Genomic DNA, 19,395 nt, shown 5'->3' on the forward strand with positions numbered 1-19,395 from the left:
ACTTGTGCTGGTTCTTCGACCTTTCAAAGAGTTAAATGGAGTAGCAAATCTAGTGTGTTCTCAGTTCTCAACTGAGTCTGTCAAACTATCTGGAAATGGAACCTCTTTTTGCCTTGAAGCAGTGTACCAGTCATGTCAAAGCTAAATCAGAGGTTACCATATAAGGATCTACTTTGTTGGCATTGCGATGTATTGAACCGTAACCTGTTTGGATGGCATCATATAACTTGTATTCAATGTGCACAGCTTAAAGATGAGATGGAACAGGGCAGCCTGACTGTATGGTCACAGGCTGGGGTTTGATCTCATGCTCTGGTCAGTGCTTAGACAAGCAGTGGTGGCAAACTCATTAAGGATTAGTAATTTCATGCATTTAAATGCATTTGAACTATGTTTTTGTAAGTATTTTAAATTAAACTCATTCCACAAAGTTTAAATACATTCCACACAACCCTGGTCAATTTCAAACAGGGAAAATATTATGTGAAGGGTCATCTTCTTGTTAATATCATTATAATCGTAAATGCTGCTGATGGCTATTGATTTTGTACAACTGGACTTGCAAAACACGCACAAATTCAATTGTACAACAGTTACTGGCCAATGACCTTTGCATGATTTTGCGATTGCATCTGCCGTGTTTGTTTGTTATTGTCTTCTGGGTAAGTAAAGGAATATGTGAAGCCTGATTTGTTTTGCAAAGCTGCTATAGCGTTGTTTGCAGTTGAGGGAAAAAATGAGGAAAGAAGAATGCAGTGCGTGCTGAATGCTGTTTGGCTCCCGCTCCCAAGTATACGAGCTGCCACTCTGCAATTGGCTGCTCAGTCGCATTGAGAAACGGGGGGAGGAAGGATTGAGGGGGGGAGGAAGAGAGAGAGAAGGGGGGAAGGGAGAGAGAGGGGGAGTGATAGGGAGAGAGGGAGGGAGGGACAGATAGACGAATAGGATTATTTATTAGAGTATGTGTATGAGAGAGAGAGAGAGAGAGAGAGAGAGAGAGAGAGAGCGAGAGAGAGGAGGGAGAGTCAAGTGGAAATGAAAGGTGTTTCCTCTCTGAGGACATGCCTGTGTGTGTGTGTGTGTGTGTGTGTGACATGCCTGTAGGGAGTGTGTGTGTGTGTGTGTGTGTGTGTGTGTGTGTGTGTGTGTGTGACATGACTGCAGGGAGTGCTTTGTTTTCAAGCTCTCTGTCACAGGTGCCATTCTCCGATTCAAAATCAAAGTCAATGAGAGGGACCATCACCTCAGCTATAATTGAAAACCTGTTAACAGGACAGCAGGGCAGGGCTTAGTAGTCAGGGATTCCCATGTCTACTTCATCAAGTTATGGTAAACTCAGTCTGCTCTTCTCCTTGCCTAACAATAGACTTGTGTGTGCTGAACAAGCAAATGTTGCATCAACTGCATGAACCACGTGTAACGTGTCAGCTATCACACAACCATACGCACACACACACGCGCATGCCGAACACACACACACACACATAATACACACAAAGTTTCCCTGAACAGGCTTCAGCATGATTTGAATAAATGACCATTATTTACATACTGAGCATAAGTCTAGCTAGCAGTAAGGCACTTAGAGACACCCATATTCCTGGATTGCTCTTTATCGTGGAATGATTCTTTCTACCCTTATTTCCAAGAGAACCCTACTTTGGATGTACATCTTATTCACAGAGCTACTAGTTGTCGGTTTTAAAGCAACAACCAGACTCAGGTCTTTGCCCCCAAAAGACTGTTGTGTGTTTACTGTAACTGTCACGTAAACACCTTTGACACTTCCTGCTTTTACACACGCCTGTGTACATGTACGTGTGTGTTTGCATGCACACATCTGAGATGGTGCCAAGGAATGCCCCTGTGCCATCTCCCAGCTCTCATGCGGTTCAGCTGATGTAACTCTGTGAGTCTGTGTGCTCATCCAGGGCCCTGGTGGGGGTGGGGTGGCACAGCACTGTCACCAGACACCTGGCAACGCATTCTGCTAACACCTCACCTGAGTGATGCTGTTTGTTGTGTGCTGACAGGCTCACCTCACTTCTTTAACATTGTTCATTAATGCTCATTTTCCTCCATCTGCATAAATCAGTATTAGCACAATTGATTCATCTTATACTCTCAGTTGTGGCGTACATAAACCCATGTAGACACATAAGTAAGAAACAAGAAGAATTCCAGTTCAAACAACAAAAGACAATGTTTGCAGCTTTGATATTCGTTCATCTAGGAAGGAAGGAAGCAAGGAAGGAGAGAGTCTGCAGAATGTTCAGGAAATCCTGAAACGGGTGTCAGTCTGTTGGTATGTCACTGACATAAGTAGCTGGCTCATCACATGTTCACAGCTATCTTTCTCTCTCTGCACAGCTCCATTGGATTCAGTCCTGTGAACCCTTACACTGTGGAAACATCGACATGAATGACTTATCAATGGTTAAAAATAAACTCCAGGGAATTAAAGTAAACACAGGTAAATCAATAAGGCCCATCCAGTGCATACAAACCTAGACCTTGAGTGAAATGATCAGACTCGAACCAACTAAAACACTAGAATAAGCCCTTATGGCAGGGTGAAGAGCAACACAAAAACTAGACAGAGAGAGGGTGGTCTAAGATGGGACGAGACAAACAAAAGCCTCTATTCTAACATCACTATTCCGAACAGAGTGTCAAACGAAGAACGCATCCACGCTGATTTTATGCAGATTATTTATTGTAGTTAATATGATTACAATTCTCATTTTGTCTTATGTTTTATCTTATGTTTTATTATATGTTTTATTATATGTGCTGTGCCTCCAAGTCTACACAAAAGAGTGTCAATCGCAAGTTTGTGGATTATATGTACAATGACAGTAAAAGCAATTTTTTTCTCTCCTCACTTGTCTTCTCCTCTAACAGAAGGCATGGGGTCCACCAGAAAAACATGCAGTGCATGGGGCCAGTAACTGGCAATTGTCCCAGCGACTTGGCCAGAAATGGTTGATCTTTGAGCTCTATGAATGCATGGGTTTACTTGGTCGAGCAACAGCTTTTTTCCACTTTATTTCTACGATTCACCATGAAAAAACATTGTGAGAGGAGCATTGTGTTGACCTGACTCGGACATTGTGTTGACGCTTCAAGCTGGATGCCTTTCCAGTGTGGATGTCTCAAATAGCTCCAGGAAAATCTTCAGACTTCTGAATGACACTGACAGGCGTTGTTGGTGAGTTCCAGCACATATACATTCCTGACAAATTCTGCATAGTTGCTGCTCCAAATCAGGTGCCAATTTGGGCAGACCTGCTTAAAGCTCAGACCCTAGAAACACATCCGTTTTCCACCAGGGGACAAGGGGTAATAGATATACTCGGTGACATGCAGAATTGCTTGACTTTCCTGGCTATAATCCAGACTATTAGTATATGTCCCTCTTTGAGTAGAAAAGAAAATGTCAATGGTGATTTTACCATGTTCTGTAGAGGATGGCTGTCCAAACACACAGATTGGTAAACAGGTAAATTGTGTTGGATGGAGACTTGAAATTTTAAAGGTCTAGGTTATCATTTCCAGAAACTACAAACTGAACCCACAATCTTGGTGTTGAGCTGCAGGAGCAATCACATTCCTGTAGAAGGGTGGCCTTAATCTTTACATGTTCTCCGCACCTTAGAGTCCAGATCATGTATGGAAGAAACCATACATCTTTCACCCTATGCAATGCACTGACATTTCGCTTAACCTCCTCTTGACATCAGAGACACTAGGTGAATGCTCTGGAAGTGCTTTGAAGAAGACGAGCATAAATGGGGGGGTGAGCCTTTCATGTATAGGCACTCTCAAATAATCTATTCTATCACATTAAAGAAATTAATAATATCACAGGGATACATCAAGCAAGAACTAGTGACCTGAGGGTTTCACCAAAGCATGAATGGATATCTGTGATTATGCATATACAATCACATATCATTCGATAAAGGTATTCATGCATCATGCTTTCTTCTCAGATGGGTTATTATTTTAGCTGTAGCTTTTGCCTGTTGGGTATGGTATGTAGGTGTATGTTCTCAATTTATTCATTGACGATAGCCATATTCGTTCTAACTGTTTGTTCTTTTGCACATAATATAGTGTCAAATCTTGCTAATTGACAGCTTAGCTTCATATATTAAGTCAAGTCAAGTCACTTTTATTTATAGCACTTTTATATGCATAGAGTGCAACCCTTTAATTCAAACTCTTTATTAAAATACAGTGCATCACAAGCACTGACGATAAGGGAGCAGACGGCCTAATTATGAACAATATCACAGTCACTCTGCATTATTGTGCATGTTTCCACTGTAATTGTGGGAATTCTTTAATTATGGTCTCTTTAAGGGGAAACGGGTGCCACTGTTTGATTGCCTTTCAGGTTCATCGCCATGGTAACCACAGATACTGGAAGATTTGAGGCACGGTCTTTGGGGATGAAGCCCTCCAGCAAACCCCTCGCCGCCAGCGTGCGTTTCACAGCTTGTGGACCCCAGGGGTCTGCTGGAGGGCAGCGTCGTGTTTAGACTGCACAGCATCCAACATGGATCCCAAGAGACAGACAATTAGATTCTACCAACAGACACTTACTGGGTACATGATGCAACAATGATAAAAAATGATTGCATCTGGGTGTGGCAGACCAACAGTGATTCAAATGTTTTTTAAAATAGCTAACAGAACAATGTTGCTTTATAATTTAGTCGTATGATGACGATGAATGGAATAATTGGTGAAATCAACAGTGTTGAAATTAAATTTGTGAACTGGAGTCAAGCTATGCAAACATAGTAGGCTACAAATAGGTGAGCAATATAGCCTATTAAATAGGCCAAACCACACAACATGTGTCTTTGTATTCTCATTGTATTTGACATATTTTTGAAGTAAGTAATAAAGATGAGACGGACCATCTTGATGGCTGCAGTCCAAATATTCATGAGTGCCGTGATGATATGCAGAACCCTTGTGATATTTGTTAACTTTTGTCTCATCCTCATGCAGATGGGTTAGGCTCGGGCCTGTGGACATTAGGTGCTTACCTTGGGGTCTTGTGTTTTGGGCAAGTTCCAACGAACAGGTGCTTATGTGTACGGTGTATCCTACATATTAGGGACATCCTCAGATGTCAGAGTCAGGTGTCAGACATCAGATGCAAAGCCATCAGGTCTCAGGAAAACTTCTGTTATTTTATGGAATTACACCGTCAGATAAAAAAAAGGGTCAGGAAAATCTGTGTCAGATAAAACTGCACCAGGAAAAATTGCCTGAGATGAGAAGCTGTCAGAGTCAGGTATCAGACATCTGACTTCTACTGCACAGTGGTACATAGGTCTTCTCCGGATAATACCACACACTCACACATCTGATCACTTTGCCTAATGCGGCCAGTCAGGAAGATCTATATTCTGATCAGATATGCCAAAAAGTCGGATACTTAGCTGAAGTGACTAAAATCTGATTTAAAAAGTTGGGCTACATTCACACAGGCCTGGGAAAAAAAAGGGAAAGAAATTACCTCATCCTGTCACGTGAATCTAGCCAAAAGGAATGTGATGGGTTACATGAGGTCACTTTTGTTTTAGCCTAGCCTACAAGCAACATTTCCCAGACCTCTAGAAATGTAAGATCATTGTTCTGAGACGGATCCGGTCTGACAATCTCATACAGAAATAAAGAAAAGGAAAAAATAGCCTAGGCTACTACGCTCAGAATACCTCGAAGGTTGCTGTTCTATTTTTGTTTTTTTCACTGTAGCCCTGGATGTCACTGACTTTTCCCAGTTCCCAACCAAGTCATTGAGCGTAAAAGCCTACATGGTGAGAATTTGGTGGTGTTTGGAGAGTGTTGGTTTGAAATCAAGATGATTAATTCATGACGTGAGATGAATCCTTGACCCCGCCTTCTCTCTCGTTTCTCTTGGCTGTTGAACTACGCGGCTCGTCAAATTGGAGGACTTTGAGCGAGTATGCCGTTCAAAACACTGCTGAGATGAACAGCCTTCCTGTGACGAGACTGCCTAGCATGGAAACGCCGCATTCTTTTGTTTTTGAGCGAAGGAATTAACTTTCATTAACTACAAGAGACTTACATTTAGTTGGCTCAATGTCTGGGTACAATTATGAGATACGGTTTGAGACATAAGCAATAGCCTAACCATCATTCAGGTAAGGACAAGCTTAGATATGCTTTCTGACTAACTAAATTCGGATGTTAGTCAACAGTGTATTTTGGCAACACTGTACTTAGAGCTTTCCCTTTGTGTTTGTTATACTGCAGCGGTTTGTTTAAAAATGTGCGTGGACAAGTTAATTTCCTGTGCGGCCAACAACTGCTATGTTAAATGTTGAGATGTGCGTCTCCTAACCACGTGAGTAGGCTATGCATGGATACAAGGAGGACGTCTGAGGGAAAATTGGTAGGCCTATTTCGTAAAGTTTAAACCAGCAAAATTAATTTGTCAAGATAATTACCATCATTTTCGTGTTTTTCCTCTCTGGGTTTTTTGTGTGTTTGTTTGATAGAAACTCAATAAGACAAGTCGTGGCAAGTTGGGGGTCAACGTAAACTGACTGAGTGACCTTCTGCAGAGTGATGTAAACGTTGTTAGCAGTAAGAGCATTTGCATACAGTCTCTCTAGCACATAGGTAGGCTACATGCAAAGTACTATAGCTTGTTGCATTTAAACATTGTGCTCTTACATCGAATTAAGTCACCCGGTTTTTGGCGTAGCATGATATAATATGCCACCCCTTTTCAGTGCTAGGCAAGATTTAGGAAGATGACGTTTGTTTATATTTTGATCTATGGCTTTAATTACAGGTTGTAGTCCAAATGGGATACGGCTCCTGAAGTCTGAACGTAGACAATACTGCCCCTATGTCATTGTCTTGCTAACTTTTTGCTAGTGTGGAAATATTCTTCAATGCAACTCAAGCTCAAAAAATATTCCCAGTTGAAAAGGAAAACCTCTCCAGGATGTAGCTCGAACTCATACCTGAATGAAAACAGGATGTATCTCGACCTATCTGAGTTCTAGAGCTAAAGATCCAGTGGCAGGTCTGGGGAATACCCAGTTGTATGTTCTCAAAAGCTTCAACGTTTCTTACAGGAATCACTCAGTAGCCTATATATCAGAATAATTGGCCTTTGCATGTATCAGACTCATGCATGACATTTCAGTGTATCAAAATGGAGAAGAGCATCAGATGAAGAGAATAGTGCATTGTAGGCCTGTATTTGTGTGTGTGTGTGTGTGTGGGGGGGGGGACTGTAAGTGAGAAGGAAAGTAGCACAAAGACAATTCACATGAGCATGAGAAGTGGTGTGTACCAGTGGCAGCCAGAGTGGTACAGCACAAAACCTTCAGAGTGTTAGCATTTTTAAAAGGAACATATATATTTGGTTCTCTTCACAGTATTTGTGAACAGTTTTCCTATAGCCCATAATTTAGTCTCTGGGATTGGTGTGCAAATGTCCCTCCAGTGTTGGGGTAGTAATGCATTTCTCTTTTATTTTATTTTTATTTTTTTTATCAACGTGATACTGACCAAGCACCATTCTCGTGCAGTTACACGTACACGTGGCTGAGGTTTGATTCAGCAGTTTTGGTCAGACAGCTGGCTAATGCATCATGAGACACAGTAAGGATGCTGTTTTTTTTCCAGCTACAGTGAAACTTCAGTGATGTCGATGGGGTAGAGGAGGTCGGTGTGTTTAAGGTCTGTAGTTTATGTTTTGAGAACACACTGTATGGCTATAGTATGTGTGTTTCAGTTTAATACTTATATTCTGGGGGTTACCAAATGTTGATTTTTCTCTTGCAAGGCTTCATTATGAATGATGGTAGAGATTGGATTAGATTGGAGGACTTTAAAAAGACAACAAAATGAGGAAAAATAGCCTGTTCTTTTTCGAAATGACTGCATCATCAGGGCAGTCTGGCAGTTTTTTCCCGCCCCTCTCATGGTAGTCATAAGAGCAATGAAGAGGACGACAAAGGCAGACTGGCAAAAATACAGTTAACCAATCATATTTGCGTGAAAGTGGTTCAATTGGCCATATGATGTTTTGTCTTGAGTCATGTCTGTGCTATCTGAAGGATGCTTTCTTCATCTACCATTGCATCGAAGTGGCTGTGAAAATGAGAATAGAATTTTAGTCAGAAATGTCAGAAGAGGTACTGCGGTCTCACCACAGAGGTCACGATTCTCATGTACAGTAAGAGTTTTTCTACTCTACTCTCGTTAAACCTGTGACACAGTTCTCTTTATGGATTCATAACGGATACTCCTTGTTTGTTTTAGGACAGGAAGGATTAATCATGATTCATGACACTGCATTTGTTCAAGCCTGACTAATGGTCTTTGCTAGTACTGATTGCTTTTCCCTCATTTAAGTTGACAGTGAAGATGAACTCTCAGCAAAATAATCAGGAAACAAAAACGTAGCCTATAATTTATAATTGTGCAGGTATAAAGTCAGTCAGTATGACCTAGTAGTCAATCAAAATATTGTATCGGCAAATGCTTGTGATACTTTATCGATACGCTGGCAGTAAATATAGAGTAGATATTTTGACTTTAACATGCATACACTCAAAATGGATTCCACCAGCAGTCTGATTTACTGATCACTGCGTAATGACCTCTCATGGTGGTGCTTCTCAAATGAATCAGGGTGAACTTGCAGTCAAGACGAAACTTTGAGTAAAAATGTACTTTGTTGTACTTTAAATACTCAATTCCTGCTTTTGCTTGGGGTTTTGATTTCAAGGCCAGTCTACACGCTGCCCCCTCATCCTGATGTTAGCGCCTCACAGGAAGCTGTGTTTGGCTGGGCGAGCCGCCTAACGGAAAATGGAGGTGGGCGTAATGCTGTTTGTGGTCGTTATCTGAGCCACACGGCACACCTGTAAAGTTGTGCCACGTCAAAGCACATGCCATAGCTGGGGAGAGTGCAGCACCACTCCTGCGTGGTTAGACTTATGTACCCATAGTACAGACATTTATTTTTAAAAATGGCCTTTCAAATAGGCCTTAGTATGTGATGTATTTATATAAATGGGACATCAAAGAACAGGTTGATCTGAAAAAATAGAAGAACTTGTAGAATAACAGCCATGGTACTTAATTTCATGTGCAGCCATCAGTTCAACATGTTCTCTGATTTCACATTTTCTACAAGTTCTTCACTATTTATTGCAGCATCTAAATGTAAGAGGTCTGGTCATGTTTACATATAACATGACCTGTGTGAAATCAAAGTTGTTATAAAATCACGTCAGGAAAATAGAAAGACCTCACTTTTTATTCCCATCACATTAGTAAGTTAAGCATCTGAGTGTGGCTTCTTCCTTTTAGAATTTACCTCAAGGAGCTTATATAGCCAAGCCAGGTAAAAATGTCTCTTTACAATAGGCTACTCCTTTTGGTATTGTAGATCTGATGCAAGTTAAAGGATAGAATATAGCATGGCACTTAGAGAATTGGATAAAAAAATGAATCAATGTAGGTAGATTAGTCATAATGACAAAACAATAATCTTCTTTCATGTCTTTATATGAATGTGTCACTTCAGTTGTAAACAGTGAAATATAGTGTGAATTAAATAAAAGACTGCAATAAATACAAAACATACACATTATTATACTTATTGTAGGTTGTTGTTGTTGTTATGTGTAGTAGCCTATACATTATGTGATTGAAAAATCAGACCAGTCGTTGAGGACAAAAGCAAAGAAATGATTCTTGTCTTGGCTCAATAAATGGCGTACAAGGTGCAACAGGCCAGTGAGAAATATATTTAGGCTAGCTGGTGAAGTTTCTCATGGTCAAACTTCAGTTTTGGACCGCAGCCATGAATACTTCTGTGTTCCATGGGTGATTGCATCATCGGCTGCTTTGATGGGCCTGGTGTTGGTTGAGACTGGCTAGAGGTCGATGCCACTCTGACGCTGTCTGGCCATGTTTGTCATGTCCGACGCAAACATTTACTGTGCTGCTATAAGGGGGATCTCAGGGTTCACAACGGTAATGGAAATTCTTAGAAAGTCACGTGCTTTAAATTTCCAGGCCTGAAAAAGTCTTTTATGTCTTAAAATTTAGAACATTGGTGAAAGTGCCAGGACATAGCTTTTTATTATTGTTATCATTCCTTTGGTGTTTATACATTCTTCTTCTTCTGTCTATCTATTTCTCACCCTTCCATTCTGTTAGTAGCAGACACGGTGAGATACCATAGCCTGGGAATATTATGGGATTTGACTATTTTATGCATTCTTTTTAAATGTTTTTTTTTTTTTTAATGTTTTTAAAAAAAAATTATTCTGTTTTGCAGGTTTGCCATGATCAGACCCTCCCAGCTACCGGACAGCATGATGAGCAAGCCAGCCCAGGGCTTCATGTCCTCTGTGTCCCCGCAGCAGATTCTCGGGCTCGATGGGCCGGTGGGCACGATGGCTACGGCTTCCCTGGGGCGCCCCATGCCAGGCCCCCTCCCCCGGTACCCCCACAGTGAGGCGATGCAGTACAACGGCTCCTATTTCTCCTATCGCCTCTGCGGGCAAGACGGGGGCGGGGGAGAGCTGGCGTCCGCGTGGAGCCCCTCGATGGCCTATCTGGGGAGCAGCAGCAGCAGCAGCCCCACCGTGCCCACGGCCGCCACAGAGGGCTCAATTAGGAGTCCGATCGTTTACCGCCACGAGAAGGTGTCGCTCCCGGCGGGCTCCGGCGGCTCTCCTCTGATTGTGGCGCAGGAGCTGGCTGGTAAACGGATGCACGCGGTAGCAGGTTATTACCCTGACAGGAGCCAGGCCCAGTGCAGCAGCAGCAGCAGCCCCAGCGCGGTTACACCTTCTGCTATGAGGCAGACAGAGAGTCCGGTGGGGTTGGCCATTCCCAAGCCAGTGTACGGTCACAACGCCTGCTGCTCGGACATGCGCTGCACGGCCGGCTACAACACCATGGAGCAGGGCCTGCACAGGACGCCCACAAGCATCTACGAGGACGAGTGGCTGATGGGGTACAGTAGTGCCGTGCCTCTCACTCCGTCAAGGAAGGACCTCGATATGCTGCTCGAGCAGAGAGGCTTGCATGCAGAGCCCCGTGCGGAGAGAGCGGCTGGGAAAGAGGTGGCCTCTGAGGAATTCTGTGACCTGGACACTTTTCTGAACCGGCGAGGATCGGTCTACAGCGATGTGAATCACAGTAGCTATGCATGCAGCCCCACGAGCAGTGCGCCATTTATTGGTGCCCCCCCAGATCCTTGCCAGCGCTTTCAGTTCCCCTCTAAGGAGTATCCTGGCTTCCCCTCCTCCCATCCGCACATGTACGATCCGCTCAGTGCTCAGTATGGTGTTCCTCGCAAAGTGTACCCGGAGTACTCCCACCATCCGAGCTACGTGCAGGTTCCCCAGCGCTCGAGGGCGTACTATCCTCCTCAGGATCACATGGAGGCGCAGAAAGCCTCCGCGTGCACAGCGGGCATGAGGAGGAAGTACAGCGACGGGACGCCCTCGCCGTCTCCCGAGAGACGGGACACGCTCAGCTCTCCCATCCAGTGTTCGCTCCCCCAACACGTCCCACCCACCGTCTTCGCCAGCCCTCCTGCGCACTGTCACGTACGGTTTCCCAGATACCGCTTCGCACCCAGAAACTTTGACCACCTGGCCTACCGGCCTTACCAGATGCATCTAAACGATAGCCATCCAAAAAACGCACCCGTAAGGCCTCCCTCGTGCCCCCTCCCACCTCGCCACGCCGAGAAGCCACTCGATTACTCCCTACACAGGGGGCAGCCGGGGTCGTCTCCGTGCCAGTTCCCAGTGCCTTCCAGTCTTTCTGAGGTTGTGCCTCCCCCGCCTCATACGCCCGAACACCGGAGTTCAAAGTTACACCATGCAGGCAGTGTGAAAATGCCTCCAGGTTACTACATGGGTGCCACACACTTCCCTGTGGGTGTTGCTGGGAAATACAGTGCTTCTGACAAGCAGCCGTCCGACATGTCAGACCCAAAGGCGCATTATGGGGACTCGTTGGCGAAGTCACACTGTGAAACACAGCTCAACGCTAGGGACAAAGTATCCAGTGGCGGCGCTGATGTGTATGAGGTGGAAGTGACCGCTAAAAAACGGAAAAAGATCGATATGGTCCAGGAGACTGCAGCCTTGCCCAAGCCAGCCGCATCTCCACCGATGCCAGTCATCAACCAGGTGTTCAGCTTGGCTCCTTATAAGCTCTACTTGGAGGCTGCAGGCGTGCTGCCCATGGTCAAGCGATGCAACAGCGCCGAGGACTCTCCACAACTACCTGGCACGCCCAAACAAGATCCTGAGATCTCAGAGGGAAACGAGAAACGTGAACGCTGCGATTCGCGTAATTCATACTCTGCTGACGGTTCCGAGGAAACCACAGAAACTGTGACCCTGAAAACGGAGAAAACAGACCATCCGAGGGAGCACGCAGTAGAGAATAGTCTATGCAACAGACAAATCATCAAGAGGGAGTCTTGTACGGATGCCACAGAAGGTGAGTGCAGGTCTGCTCTGAAAACAGATCAACAGACAGACAGACACTCTCCTATACTGGCTGAGGATGCTGTGGCGAAGTGTAAAGTTGAGGTTACCTCAGGGCGCAACACAGAGACTACCGCGTCTTCCAATAAAGGCACCGAAGACGTTGCTCCTGTGGTCAGACCTGCTGTGAAATCACCACCACCAGTGACACTTGCCCTGAAATCAGTGCCCTCGCCCCAAACGAACCCCATCCAAATGGACCTTCAGAACCTTGCCCTTAAATCAGTGCCCTCGTCCCAAATGAACCAACCAATCCGAGTGGACCTTCAGAACATTCCCCCGCAGTGCCTGAAACTCTCCACTCACAACATCGTCCTCCCTGAGGTCCTGCAGACGTCTGTCAGACCCGTCCCTCTACCGCCACCGCCGCTCCTGAAATTCCCCACTCTGCCGACGGCGCCCCAGTCCCCCGCTGACCCCACACCGGACGCCTCCGTGCAAAGGCAGGCACGGCACCAGTTTATGGAGCTGCACCAGTCCCTGTGCAGGCTGATCTACACCCTCGCCACGCAGACCCCTCCTCAAGAGCTCCGCGACTGGCTGTTCAAGATGGAGCTGGGCAACAAAACCACATACCCGCCCGATAAGCACCAGAGGGTGGCCTCCATGGTGGGCGCCAGGGCCCGTGAGGTGTGGGCGAGGACGGGCGAGCGGTCGCTGACCCTGCAGAAGCTCCTGGGCAAGCTGAAGGGCTACGAGGCGCACGGGGAGTGCCCGTTCCCGCACGTGATGCGGGCCGGCGGCATCTTCGTCCCCATGCTGGTGGTAAAGGAGGGGCTGTTCCCGCAGGTGCACGGTACCTTCATCGACCAGGTGCTGCAGGAGCATCGGGTGGAGCTGCGCCCCACCACCCTCTCGGAGGAGAAGCACCTGACCCAGCTGCAGAAGCGGGCATGCTCGTCCAAGCTCCGCAGGCTCCTGTCGCTCCGACACCTACCAGATATTTACGCCGACGTGCTCAACCTGTTCTACTACACCAGCGTCTGTAAGGCCCTAGGTGAGTAAAGATGGGTCAACTGGCTACATATCTGTGGTTTGTGAAGTTGTTCATGCGTACAGTATCGCTGTGGTAATGGCCAGCCTGTTTACTTAGTTACTTAGAAGTCAAATTCACTTTTCAGTGAGTAAGAATCAGGTGGAGCATTTCAGGGTATTGTGAAAAGGCAGCTGGCATTGTATGGCAGTTTCTCACAATTTGGTTTTGTTCCATAGCTTAAGGAAACTATTTGGTACTTTGGCTAACAAACACAGTTGAGTCTGTGAATGTTGACAGTATTTGATGATGTTTAGCATGAGACTGATACTATTGAACGTACGGTACTGTTCTGTATAATGCAGTGTGTAGATAAATAACCTTGTGAAAACATATGTAGCTGTCTGAAACCTAACACACACACACACACACACTCACTCACTCACTCACTCAGTAATGTTTAGCTGATACTCTAGCCCTGCATAATGGGATTTTCTCAAAACCAGGCCTATTGTTTTTACATTTATTCATGTAGAGAGGCTTTTATTCTTAGTGACTTGCAGAAAATATATCTTTTTCACTGTTCTAGGCCTAATGTTTTGCCACTTACAAGTCTGCTCGCCTATAAAGTACTTACTCCCCCATCTCATTCTTTTGACCAGTCGTGGTGCCGAATGGTCTCTTTTGTTCAGTTGACACAACTGTCACTACCGACTTCGTGTGATTTCTCGTGAACTTTATCAACTGCGATCAGCCATTTGCCTTGCACTGAGCAAATGCAAATCCAGCTTTTTTGTTTTGTGTGTGAAAACCACACCAAAAACAGTGAAGCTGAACATTTTCTGCCGCTGCACAGGGAGCGTTCGTTAGTACGCAGGGCCAGTGGGTTTGATACAGCCGGAGTTTGACCAGTCTGGGTAACCTCTGTGTGTGAGGAATGTTTTTGCAAAGCATTTGAAAAGGATGCTCTGCAGGATGGAGTGGAAAATAGGAGTTACTGGACAATATTGAGCGCATAAGACATATTGAGCGCATAAGACAAAGACAAAGGTTTGGTAATGGCCCTGTCATCATTTAGGCAATCAGTCAAAGGCAGCAAGTTATGCAGCAAATTATGCAATAGTCCGGAGATGTAAGGTTGAAAACCACTGCATGTTTCTCTTAAGTTATCCATGTTTTATTTGAGCTATAATATCATTTATGTTTTGCATTTTGTTTTTGTTTTGAATTCCATATCTGTATACATTTTCTTTTTCACAGATTCCACTTCCCACGTTGCTGCCAAAAAGACACCTCAGGTATCCCTCCTCCTTCTGCTCTCTGTGTTCGCCATGTTGCTAAGCAGCTCTCACAACAGCAGCTTTTTGAGTCTTCTAAAAAATCGCCAGCCACACTTAGTCCTCAGTTACGCTCAGCTCAATGTGTCAACAACATGTAATGCTACTATCTGCCTCCTGTAAATGCATATACCCTTTCGTCCATTTCTGTATTTCCGTCAAGTAGACTAGTCTGTCGGACACCATAGATGCAAACTATCTGGTGATCAAACTGCTGGCGGTTGGACCCATATATACCCTAGTTTTGTTGGTTAGACCACAGTAGCACACATTTGAAAGTTGTGACTCAAGCTGAGGGTAGTGTGGGGGATTTTGAGATGAAAAAAAAAAAAACTCAAATCCTGCCAGGGAAGGTAATGAATGATGCAAGATCGGGACTTGGCATCCGCGGTCTGTAAGTCTTTAGGCTCCATCGGTCGGAACAGGAAGACTCATCTTGTGGTTCGTCACACTCAGATTCAGCTGTTAATATCCACACACACACACACACTATCAAGCCAACCAGATGTGTGTGTGTGTGTGTGTGTTCAGTTTTCCCACTGCTCAGATGGCAAATAGCCTCATCACAGCCTCTTGTTGTTGTGCAGTGAGGGATGTAGTCTTCTTGTGAGACTTATGAGTGCAGATACTGTAGGTGTAAAACTTTAGGAATGGTAGGGAAACTGGGATATGTTCTTGGATTTTGGATACAGACAACTTAAATGAATGAGTGAAGAGATGAAATACACATATGGCAAAAAATGCCCTTTAACATATTTATTCAGTAAGCCTTACTGATAACTAACATGCATCTGGGTTGAGAGTGTCTCAGGAGGTAAACAACATAATTCACATGTGCGACCTTTGTACTTGGTGTGTGGGTTATCTAAAGCACCTTGAGACAAATTATATGGCGCTATATAAATATGACAAATTGAATAGAATAATCTAAATCTGGCTTGAACGATTTTGGTTAAAACATTTGCTTGTTTTTGCCAGAGCTCACAGAAATGTGGCCTTTATTAATTTTGTTCTCGCATTCTTATTTTAAGTTCTACTTGATCATTTCACTCTTTCACTCGCTTCTCCTCACAGCTTTCACTTTTTTCAAGCGTAGTGCTCAAAGGCAGTGTTCCTAATCCACAAGCTTTACAGTGGCCTTGACCCTCGTGGTACGCAGGTCTACGCTCATCACTACAGCAAGAGTTCAGTTGTTGTCTCTCAAAATAAAGTTGCATGTAGCTGTCTGACTTTCTGGGTTAGCAGGTCTGTATTTAAAGGCATCCTGTGTTGTCACTTGTCACAGACATAGTCTAGCCATCTAGAGAGAACCAGCCCTGCAACTTGCTCTCCCCTGACCTGGAAAACTACAAATTGCTTAACTGCAATTGTGCAGTAGCCTACTATTTTTCCTAAATTGCTTAATATTACCTTGTCAATCGACAAGGCTCTTTGGAGATTATCTTTGCTGGTTTGTAAACAAATCCACATGTACTGTGTCTAGGGGGAAGGGTGCAAGCCATGAGTGGTATTAACGGCAGTTGTGTAAAATACAATTACTCTACTTACTACAATTGGATGCCTTTAAAGCAGGTGATTATGTTCTGCTGGTGATTATGTTCTGCCATGCGCTTGTCTCACTCAACCGTGTTACGCTGTTTGCCACATTGCTTTAAGTTGCGGCCCCTGCAGCGCAATGCATGCTCCACACTATTGTTTAGCAATGAGGCGTGCATGCACAGGTTTTTGGTCTTTTCCAAAGGACTGAATCACTGGTATTTTAAGTGTGGCGAACTATAATAAACAGCACAGCTGTCTTGTACACTTAACACAACCCCAGAATGCTGGATGAGACCCTACATCTGGTGATTGCCCCACAGCTGACCTTTGAACTAAGTCTAATTAGACTACTACAAATAAACACCCATTAATGACATTATTAATGTTTTCATTGGTTGTTTACTCAGAGGTGTGACACCTTATCTTGTTGTTTTGCAGATGTAGCGCCTGATGTGTCAATCAAGACCGAACCAGAGGATCTTCCTGAAGGAAAAGACACCTTGGGAAATTTACCTCCCTCCTGCTGTCCTGAGGCGTCTCCACCAGATTGTAAAAGCATGCAGGGCCCTGAGGGGGTCTGTGTCATGGTGAAGCAGGAAGCTGAGGAGAGGGATATCGGTGTGCCTTCAGGGATCTGGGAGAAGGAACAGGAGATTGTAGAGGAATCGGAGAACATGGAGGAACCCATGCGTTGGACCATAGTGAATTCTTTGGCTGGGGGGGAAGAGGAGGTGGCCTGGGAGGTGTGCACCACGGACAGCAAGGAGGGGCTGACTATTAAAGTGGAGATGGTCCCAGAGGAACAGGAAGTGGAGCAGGAGAAGGAGGAGGAGCAGAAGGAGGAGAAAGAAGGGGAGCAAGGAGGAGAGGAGGTGGGGAGCTCCTGGGGTGGTCCGGTGTCCTCGGACGAAACAGGCTCTGCGGATAGTGACGGTGACATTAAAACAGCTGAGATGGACAGTGTATACGCATCGTCCTGTTGTAGCGAGTCCTCGTCCTCGAACAACTCCTCCACATCGGCCACAACACAAGGAGCTGTCAGGAGCCATTCTGGGGTGATCCTCAAACTCAGGAAGGTCTTCGGCAGTGGGGGAGCGCACGGCAGTGAGGCACATTACCAGGCCGTCTCGGACCTGACTGACCCCGCCGTGGAGGGGAAGGGTGAGCCCCAGCGACGCCGGGACAGAGACGATTGGCGAAAGAGGGACCGGGACGAGCATCAAAAGCGCAACGGGAGACACAAAGACCACCAGAGGGAGCGAGAGGAGAGTGGGCACAGGGAGGAGAGGAGGAGAAGGAGGGAGAGGAGGAGGAGGAGGCGCAAGGAACAGAGTCGCTCCAGGAGGAGGGAGAGGAGGGAGAGGAGACGCAAGAGACACCTCCGAGCATGTGCCCTCTCCCCAGTCACTGACACCCTGCCCTCCCAAGACCGCTCTGCCCTCCCAAAGATCCGTTACTGCCCCTACCTGTCCACCTGCCACCGCTCGGACCGGCGGCGGCGCTGGGTCCTGCGCTCGGCTGTGCAGTCGGCCCAGCAGGCCATGCGGAGCACCTCCCTCCCTGACCTGGTGGGCAAGCGCATCCGCCACCTTTACGAGGAGAAGGACAAGACGGAGGTGTGGTACCATGGAGTGGTCCTTCGCGTCCACGAGCCCCACCCCAACCCCCTGAAGACCGTGTTCGAGGTCAAGTACGACAGCGAGCCGGAGTGGCGGTACTACCTGGAGCTGCTCGTGGACTACCAGAGGGGCTGGCTAAAGGTGGAAGACTTTCAGTAAAACTTTGGGGGGCCGGGCAAAGAGTGCGCTGTGTGAATGTGTCTATGCCTGTGTGGTGTGTGTGTGTGTGTGTGTGTGTGTGTGTGTGTGTGGGTGTGTGTGGGTGGGTGTGGGGGGGGGGGGGGGGGGAGAGACCTTGTCAGGAATACCTCGTTCACGTAGTGCCTTCTTGTTCCCTCGATAAGGCAGTTTTAATATGTAATTTATACTGTTTACTACAATCCTCAAATTGAGCATCAACTTCATCCTTTACTTGAGACCTCGACTTCTGCTGGATTTTTAACAAATTTGCCATCATTGGGTGATCATTCTTGTGAATGATAATCATTTTACTCCTGTGTAAGGAACAATACTGTCACTTTTATATGAAAAATACTGTGTGATATATTGTTTAAACTTCTGTTTACATGGTCTATTTGATCTGATGATGTTTGTGATCTCAGCTTTTTTGTTCTGTCCTATTGAAGTGGGGTGTGAGTATCTTGGGGAATTCTCCAGCTTGTTAAGAGAAGGAATGGGTTAGTGCCATTAAAATGTTTTTCCACTTACTGGTCAATCTTTAATCATAATTTTGCACTGTGAAAAATCATATTTTATAGAGTGCCTTATCAGATGTGAATATTGTCAATTTTAAAACTGATTCTGATTGAACATGCCAGCTAATGCAATTCCAGTAGTAGCCCACTCTCTGACCCTGGCCTTGAGTAGAGGTGCGTAGAAAAACTCCTCCAGTTTCATGAAGACTGCTCTTCAGGAGTCTGACGATCCTAAATGAATTTAGGTCTTCTTGGACAGATGTAGTCTGTTTTAATGAAGTACGTCTCCCTCGCATTCATTATAAAATTATCAAGTTGAGTGAGAACAGTAGCTATTCAAGGTGACTGATGTGGAAGCAGAACCAGTCGACTTAGAAAGACTCAGCTGGAACTTTTGGGGTGATTCACAGTGCTCCTGAGAACAAGCTCTTCTGTTTTATCCAATGTGTAGAGGTAGGCTACAGGTTAAAATGCTTTAAATTAAGTTATTTGTTTTTAACTTTAAGTGACCAAATGGTTTGTAAAAAAAAAAAAAAACCCTGATTCTACATAACGTGTCGTATACAATAAACAAACGTGGATCTTGTTTTTCAGTGCGGCCCCCTCCTTCCCTTCCCGAGTGATTAATGGCCAGCG

At 45.3% G+C, this 19,395-nt stretch overlaps 2 protein-coding genes across 6 annotated transcripts in view; both read left to right on the plus strand.

Moving 5' to 3' along the window:
* The window catches only part of ppcdc (phosphopantothenoylcysteine decarboxylase), a 36,665-nt gene extending 34,276 nt beyond the window's left edge, over window positions 1-2,389 (plus strand). Inside the window, exon 6 of the mRNA XM_042110333.1 lies at window positions 2,371-2,389. The gene's annotated coding sequence lies outside the window, so the exon portion shown is untranslated. The remainder of the gene's footprint in view (window positions 1-2,370) is intronic.
* Window positions 2,390-17,015, plus strand: c11h15orf39 (chromosome 11 C15orf39 homolog). Of its 5 annotated transcripts, XM_042110217.1 has the most exons (6): window positions 5,892-6,188; window positions 6,301-6,439; window positions 6,546-6,633; window positions 10,361-13,593; window positions 14,830-14,867; window positions 16,884-17,015. In XM_042110217.1, the coding sequence occupies exons 4-6, from the start codon at window positions 10,368-10,370 to the stop codon at window positions 16,887-16,889; spliced, it is 3,270 nt and encodes a 1,089-aa protein (XP_041966151.1). In that variant the 5' UTR covers window positions 5,892-6,188; window positions 6,301-6,439; window positions 6,546-6,633; window positions 10,361-10,367; the 3' UTR covers window positions 16,890-17,015. The 5 variants fall into 5 exon arrangements, with proteins under 5 accessions (XP_041966153.1, XP_041966151.1, XP_041966152.1 ...); XM_042110219.1 differs by lacking the exons at window positions 5,892-6,188; window positions 6,301-6,439; window positions 6,546-6,633 and adding exons at window positions 2,390-2,473; window positions 2,905-3,211; XM_042110218.1 differs by lacking the exon at window positions 6,546-6,633.
* Window positions 17,016-19,395: the final 2,380 nt, after the last annotated feature.

This window comes from Alosa sapidissima, chromosome 11 (assembly GCF_018492685.1).
Source record: "Alosa sapidissima isolate fAloSap1 chromosome 11, fAloSap1.pri, whole genome shotgun sequence".
Taxonomy (NCBI): domain Eukaryota; kingdom Metazoa; phylum Chordata; class Actinopteri; order Clupeiformes; family Clupeidae; genus Alosa; species Alosa sapidissima.

Bases quoted from the DNA above. Each gene is read 5' to 3' on its own strand.
- c11h15orf39 (XM_042110219.1), top strand. From the start codon at position 10,368: ATGATCAGACCCTCCCAGCTACCGGACAGCATGATGAGCAAGCCAGCC. The intron at 13,594-14,829 runs GTGAGTAAAGAT...TCTTTTTCACAG, and splicing joins CAGCGTCTGTAAGGCCCTAG to ATTCCACTTCCCACGTTGCT.